The 7758-nt window shown below is 46.8% G+C and overlaps 1 protein-coding gene across 1 annotated transcript; it reads left to right on the plus strand.

The window, feature by feature from the left end:
* The first annotated feature begins 3452 nt into the window (after nucleotides 1-3452).
* On the plus strand, nucleotides 3453-5081 carry Ascl4 (achaete-scute family bHLH transcription factor 4). Its single transcript, XM_050145678.1, has one exon. It carries the CDS (start codon nucleotides 4075-4077, stop codon nucleotides 4588-4590), a length of 516 nt encoding a protein of 171 aa, XP_050001635.1. The 5' UTR covers nucleotides 3453-4074; the 3' UTR covers nucleotides 4591-5081.
* The last annotated feature ends 2677 nt before the right edge of the window (nucleotides 5082-7758 follow it).

Below are 7758 nucleotides of genomic sequence, written 5' to 3' on the forward strand. Positions count from 1 at the left end.
CCCGCCCCGCCCTACCCAGTCAGTCCCGCCTTCTCAGGGCCACACCTCCTCCCGGGGTGCTTTCCGGTTTCTCAGCCACTCCGGACGCGTTTCCGGCTTGCCTGCGCCGCGACCTTCCTTTCTGCAGAGTCGTCACGCCCAGTCGCTGCGCGTGCGCATCGCAGAGAGCCCGCCCCGCCCACCCCGGAAGTAGGCTGGCTTCGAGACGCTCCGCCCAGAGCGTGGCGGCTCAGGTGGAACTCAATCCAGTCGAGCGCTGAGTAATCGACTCGCCGTTGCTAGGAGACCAAAACTGATGTACTTGCTAGAGTTCATTCATTGCTAGAACTCCAAGGTTCTCCAGACTGTTTTTCGGGCCTAAATAGCATAGCCTCAAGTAGGGACGCAAGGATCCACGCAGCACGTTTTGAAATTAGGTCAGGCCATGAAGGTTGCCTGCTTCCATGTCGTAAATGATGGTACTAGGATTTGTGCAGGTTTCCTTCTCTCTTTGCCTTTCCGTCCCCATTCGCAGGCGCAGTGCTAAGAATGCTCATTGAAACCGCACCAGCTGTTCGGTAGCCAACTTTGTACATCACGTTTATTCATGCGGGTGGGTGGGTGGATGTGTGTGCTGTCTGTCACTAGAGCAAATGTCCATGTGGAGGTTAGAGAACAACTTACAGGAATCGGCCCTCTCTTTCCCTCATGTGGGTCCCAGGGACCAAAGGGCCTTACCCTCCGAGCCAGTCTATATGTGGCAATTTCTTAACGCCCGCAATTCACTAATCATACTAAGTAATTACCCAACAGAATATTTATATATATATATATATATGTGTGTGTGTATATATATATATACATAGATACATACATACATGTACAACAGCATGTGCACAAATGTTTCTTGCAACTTTGTTAATAATAATAATGATCTCATAACCATCTCAATGTGCATCAACCAGTAAAGAGTTACATTACTGTAGTAGAGCCCTCTACGCAGCGATAAAAAGGAACAAACTATTAGCATATGGGTGGACCTCAAGAAGCTTTCTACACTAATCTGAAGATTGTCAGATACAAAAAGTCTACAAGTCTGTATAAAATTCTAAAAAAGGCCAAACTAACAGCACTAGCGGCTGTCGGAGTAGTGATGGGTGAAGGGATGGCATTGCCTACAAAGAGGAGCCATTCAGGATGCTGTTTTCATGCCTGTATCTGTTTATTAAAATTAATCAAATAATAACGTTAAGATGGATGAGTTTTGCCAAGTGATGGTGCATGCCTTTAATCTCTGCAGTGGAGAGGCAGAGGCAAGCAGATCTCAGAGTTCAAGACCAGCCTAGTCTACACAGTGAGTTCCAGGACAGCTAGAGCTACATAGAGAAACCTTGTCTCAAAAAAANAAAAAAAAAAAAAAAAAAGCAAGAAAGAAAGAAAGGCTACTACAAAGAGGGGTTAGGGAGACTGCTTAGTGGCTATGTATGTATACTGCTCTTGCACAGGACAATTGGGTTCCCAGCACCCGTGTCCAGTGGCTCACAACCTCCTGTAACTTCAGGTCCTGGGGATCTGATGAACTCTTTCTGGACACAACAGACATCTACTTTATATGCACATACCCCCACACAAACAAACACACACAAATATTTTTTCAGCTTACCCTAGATTTATTCTTATTTTATGAGCATGAGTGTTTTGTTTCTATGTATGTCTGTACGGTATGCATCCTGGAACTGGAGTCACGGATGGTTGTGAACTCCCATACAGACATACATGGAAACAAAACACTCATGCTCACTAAGCAGTCTCTCTAACCCCTCTTTGTAGTGGCATTTCATATGTATTTTAACAAATAAAACATGCCTGAAGTTCATAGATTAAAACAGGCACACTGATCAGCCCTACAGACCAGCAGCAATAACACACACTTTTAATCCCAGTAGCCACACTAGTTTGTCATAGAAACCAGGTGTGCAGTAGTGGACAGACCAAAGAAACCCAACCTAGAAAATAAGTAAGTTAATTGGTGTTACTTATGGGAACATGGGCAACTTGTGAGCAACTGTACCATAGAAAAGTCTGACCCCCCCAGGCAGCTTTTTACCTCGTTTCTTTGAGGCAGGATCCCATGTAGCCCAGGCTAGCCTTACACTTGCTATAGAGCCAAGGCTGGCTGTGAACTCGCCATCCTCCTGTATCTTCTGCCCAAGTGCTCTGATTGCAGGTGTGTGCTACCATCATGCCTGCCTATGTTTTCACAGCAATAATGGGATCTAAGAGGAGTGTTCCGTGACTCTCTCCCTCTCCAGGAAGGAATGCTTGCCCCCTTACCAGACCTTGCCAAGTGAAGTACAATCTTTGTGTTTCACTGCAGCGACAGTGGCCGAGGTCTCCTAGGGAGAAACCCTGTCAAAAAAAAAAAAAAAAAAAAAAAAAGATCTCAATCATGTCCCCGTTTTCAATTATCTCATTTTTCTTTTGTCACTCTTAGCAGAAAGGTCAAAATCTTTGACCTGGCCCAAAGTAGCTCGTGGTCTTGGAGTCTACATGCCCTGCAGGGGGCATATCTGCTAATAGGAAGGCTTTCTCAATTCATGAAAAAATGTTGACGCAGGAACTCATGATGCCAGTATAAGTCTATAGGGAACCACGCCTCTTTAAATATGACTAACTTATGCCTAAAAGGAATAATTATTTCTATTTTATTTGCCTTGATGCAAGTGTTTTTCCAGTTGCTTCAGGCTGGTCGTTTAAACGCTAAACTTTAGAGTAAACATGGAAGCGAAAGACTCCTTTAAAAAAAGAAAACAAAAACAAAAAACAAACATGTTAGTGCCACACCCCAGCTCCCAGAGAAGAGGCAGAGGTCTGGTTGTAAATTTAGGGGGTTTTTGCGTCTCATGTTTTTAAGTTGGACTTTTCAAGTAGAAGGTGCCTTTAATGTGTTGGTTTGCCGAACAGGAAATCTGATTTTTCCGTGTGATAACAATCTTTGACATTAACCAGTGTAGTTGGATTTTTAATGACACTTTCATCTTCAAAGCTCTTTACCAGCACAGATGGATTAATTATTCATTGGGGGGGGGAGGCAGCGTCATAAAGACAAGCCTTCAAAGCCATATCCTTTCTCCTCAGAATTGGGGCTCTCTACTTTTCAAATGTTTTCCAATCCTCGAGGGAGGAAATAAAGATGAATACAATGGGAAAATACTTTGTGCTATGGGAAGGTATCCTTATATCCTGAGTGGGATTAGAAGAGGTCGAGAGGCAGGACTAAAGCTGTGTTTACAGTAAGCACCCTGAGAAATAGCTAGCTAAAAGTGTGTGTTACTGTTCGGACTTTTGATGTGTTTTTACAGAGCAACAAGAACATAAAGGGCCTCGCGTTAAACATACGCTAGAACACAATTTCACCAATCCTTATATTTGATGCTAAAATATATAGATTTTGTTCTTACCTTCAAAAAGTGTCTAATTTGGTTTTTGAAAGATTTGATTTCGCAGAAGAAAACCTCGGGCTTCCCCGGAGGTCCTCCTTAACTTGACACATCTTCTAACCGCAAGAGAGCAGTCTTCCTTTGATGAGTGCTTCTTCTCCACCTCCCCAGAAATGAAAGAGCAGGGGTATGTTTGCAAACACCCTGAAAGCTCTTTCCATCAGACCTGAACGCCGGAAGCCACAAAGGGCAGTCAAGTTTGGATTTTCAAGGAGAAAGCCGGAGTAAACTTTCTCTCTGCCGGCCAGCCGTTCTGCAAGTGTCTGGAAAGGGCCCTGCTCAATTCCTGGCTCCCGGAGAGCCACACCGGCTGGCCCAGGAGCGAATTACAGCAATTGGGCAGATTTGAAAGATTAATCTGTTCGGGGTGCGATCGTCCATTCAGGCTGGGGACCCTTTGTTAACTTTTGAATTAAGATCGGACACAAGCGTGGATGAAGCGTGTCCTCTATCTTTGCCCTTTCTGCTCGGAAGTTTTATAAAGACCCGCAGAGAGCAACGAGCTTCGGAAATCATGAGCAGTCCCCTCCACGTGTGTTCAGGTACCTAGCTTCTGGACCTAGACACTTCTCCAAAGACAAACAGGGAAGTCTGGATGGACCAGAGTCTCGGACGCAAAAGCTTCAAGTGTCGCCTTCCTGCTGAGACAGTCATCTCACGGGTGATCTGCACGCTTTTCCGCGGAGGGATGGAGAAACGCAAACCGGCGGGACTGCTGGTTCTGCCGTCTCCGATGCGGACGCCGCTGGGCGCGCTGCCCCGGAGGGAGCCGGGCAGGACCTCCGCGCGCCAGGACGCCGAGGACAGCGCGCCGTGCCCGTCCTTGTCGCTGGGGAGCGTCGGCGAGCCCGCCTTTCTGCGCCAGCGTAACGAGCGCGAGCGGCAGCGCGTGCGCTGCGTGAACGAGGGCTACGCGCGCCTCCGCCAGCACCTGCCGCGCGAGCTGGCAGGCCAGCGGCTCAGCAAGGTGGAGACGCTGCGCGCCGCCATCGGCTACATCAAGCACCTGCAGGAGCTGCTGGAGCGCCACAGGCCGGACTGCAACAGCGACGGCGAGTCCAAAGCATCCTCCGGAGCTTCGCCCTGCAGCGAGCCGGAGGAGCGCGGCTAGCAGCGCCCTCGCCCACCAGGTTTTTATGGAACTGGGTTCTTCTCTTAAGAAAAAGAATTAAGTGCTTCTGGAGTGGGGACGGGAGTATCTTAATGTTTGGAAGGTGTTTTACTCCTCTACCCATTGGTTCCTAACCTGCAACTTACAAATGCTGGAGGAAACTTGTTTCTTCTAAAGCACAGAAGGACCGTCCGAGATCTGTGCGGTGATTTTAAAAACACAAAAGGCTGTAACAATTAAATGTTAGCTAGAAAAGAAACACACACACGCGAGAGGCACAGTCTCGCACATTCCTTCCCTTTGGGAAATTTACTGGAAATCAACAGCACCGCACTATGGATGAAGGTGGCAGAGCTGCCACTCCTAACACATTTGTGGCGCATCGGCTAGACCTGAACATGGGCTTGCCGACTGTGAATGGCCGTGCTAAAAAAGGCATTCTTGCTTGATACATACTGCTTTGTCGGCAGGAGGTCGTTTGGAAACTTTTAATAAAGTCTCGAAGTTAATGATCTTTTTGGTGATCTTGACGGCCATCTTCCCGCCCAATTCCTGCCCACTGTTTCTTCTGCTCTTTTCTTTGCATGTTCCTCTGTACCGTTTTACCCCTTCTAACTTGTTTGGAAAAGTGACACTGACTTGAAATATAAAAAGCAAAAATGCTTTGTTTCGATGTTTGAGCTGAATGGAGAGGGATGTGGATAATGAATATGAATTGAACTTGATGCATGTCCAAGCCATTTGTCTTTGAAGGTTTTCAGGCATATTGAGTATTTCACTATGGTCATTCCCTCTGCCTCATCAAACAGTTATGAATTATAGAAACTGCTTGATGCTTGTTGACATCTGAAGGCAAACTGCTTTCTAAAGTTTCTGCCCCCATCGCCCTTCTGTGGTGCTGGGAATTGAACCTAGGGCTTCATACTTGCTAGGTAAGTGCCCTCCCGCTGGTCCACAACCCATCCTCCTACATTCCATCTAATACCTTACTGTGAATTACCCTTTCTTTGGAGATAACTTGGGCTGGGAAGGGTGGAGCTGAAGTGAACCAATCTGGGTGAGCACTGTCCAGGCACCATCTCCTGCAATCCTTTACTTCCCGACTCATCTAAAAACAAAACCAGTCTAAAAAACAACCAAAACCTTTTTTATTTTAGGAAGGGGGGGGGGGGCTAGAGAGATGGTTCAGTGGTTAAGAGTGCTCGCTACTCTTGTAGAGGACCTGAATTTGTTTCCCAGCACCCCCATGGTAGCTCACAACCACCAATAACTCCGGTTCCATTAGACTGGTAGACTTTGACCTCATGGTGATGGCTATTGAATTTTCTTTTGAAGTTTTTCTATATTTCCTTACTATATTGTTCTATTGTCTTTTGTAAACCTGCTTTGCAACTGCTCATGATTTTACTCCTTAAAATGGCCGTGAGAAATACTCAGGGTTGTTCTAACTTAGGAGGCAGTCAGTGGCCTCTGGTACATCCCAATAAAAATCAAGCTTGCTTCAGATTTGGCTCAGCATTGCGGAATGATCTTATTCTCACCCGATGGAGTCGGTTCTGTCCTTACATCTTCGCGTGGACTCCAGGGTTGAACTGGGTAGTCAGGATTGCGTGGCCAGTTTACCCACCAAGCCTTATCACTGGCCGCAGGAACGCAGACTTTCAAAAAGACTCTCCCCTTCTCCTGCGGTGGAGCACTCCCCTAAGCCATGGAACGTTGCACCTTCTTCTAAAAGAACAAAACCAAGCCCTAATGTTGTTTATGGAGCGGAGTGCTGTGTTATGGGAACACAGGGACGATAAAAGGAGAGAGGCCGCCATGTCCTTTGAGGTCTTCCCTGATTGGTTGTCTGGAAATCTCCAGATGTTCCTCAGGGTTCACACTGATAGCTGCTGTGACATGCATGCCCAAGGGCCAAGAAGCCCTGATCTTGACTTCATGGCTTCCAGAGTAGAGAAGTAGTTGTTGGCTGTTTAAGACACCTGTGACTACCCTGAATTTGAAAGCCAGGTCCTATCTGGCTAGGGAAACCACGTGGGAATGTTAGCGTGGCCTATCCTAACCAAGCACACACAGACTCTACAGAATGCCCCTGCCAGAAGCTTTCCGGACAGTTACTATCAGACTGAAGCCTGAAGTTATCTTTGCTGTCTTCAAAAGTGAAAAGGAAGAAGGTCACATCATCCCGGAAATGAGATTTTGGTTAGAAATGTGGTCTCCAGAATCCTCCGCTGCAGTGATGACTGGATCCCACTGGGGAGCCCCCTTTGATCCTTCTCTGTGGGCCATCACACGCCTGTCATCCCGTGGTAGACAGACAAGCTGCCTGCTGGGGTAGAGAGAGGAGGGCCTGAAGGTGCCTTTTAGTTCCTTTACAGGCTCATGACAACTAAACCGTTTCGAGCCCTTTGATTATCATCGCTGAGTTGCATATGTGTTTTCCTTGTAGACTCTCTGGGTGGTGAGGCTGGTGTTTAATCCCATAGCTATTTAGCCCTGTCCTTTGCTTGAAGACCTGTCAGCCCCCCTTTCATGTCGGGTTACTCACTGTCATTAACTCCAGCCAGAATGAAACCACGGGAGCTGCAGAAAGGTGTCCGTCCAGACAGCACAACTCTCCAAACTCTCCAAACTGGTTTTTTGCCTCCAGAGCAGGGCCTAGAGGGGGCCAGCCACTCCTGACGCTGGAAAATAATCTAAGAATTCTATATATGAGCTATAAGCAGGGTCTTGTGAGATGACATGATCTTTCTGGGCCCAAGAGTATTCTCTTTCTTTTTCTCCTCCTCTTCTCTCCCCCTTCCTCCTCTTCCTCCTCCTTTTTCTTTGTAAAACACCACTAAAGGCAGATCATTCTATATGCTAGCAGTTCCTGAGGTTATACTGTAGAGCAGGCTAGCTCTTCTATATACTATTCTCTGCTGATTTTCACAGCTGTGTGAAAAGATGGATCTATCACTTCCATTCTCAAGATGAGGAACCTGAGACTTAAAGAGATCACATGACTGTATTACTTTGCTCATTGATTCAAGAAAATACCAACAGGAAATGTAAGAGAGATGGGGTTAATCTCAGCTCACAGTTGGAAGGGCTTAGGCACTGAAGCCTGTGGCTCCAAGGTGATGAGAGTGTGGCTGCACCTGATTGCTCATGTTTCTGTGAATCATA

This window comes from Alexandromys fortis, unplaced genomic scaffold (genome assembly GCF_014885135.2).
Source record: "Alexandromys fortis isolate MF-2015 unplaced genomic scaffold, M_Fortis_MF-2015_v1.1 scaffold_50, whole genome shotgun sequence".
NCBI classification, from domain to species: Eukaryota; Metazoa; Chordata; class Mammalia; order Rodentia; family Cricetidae; genus Alexandromys; species Alexandromys fortis.

Bases quoted from the DNA above. Each gene is read 5' to 3' on its own strand.
- Ascl4 (XM_050145678.1), top strand. From the start codon at position 4,075: ATGGACCAGAGTCTCGGACGCAAAAGCTTCAAGTGTCGCCTTCCTGCT.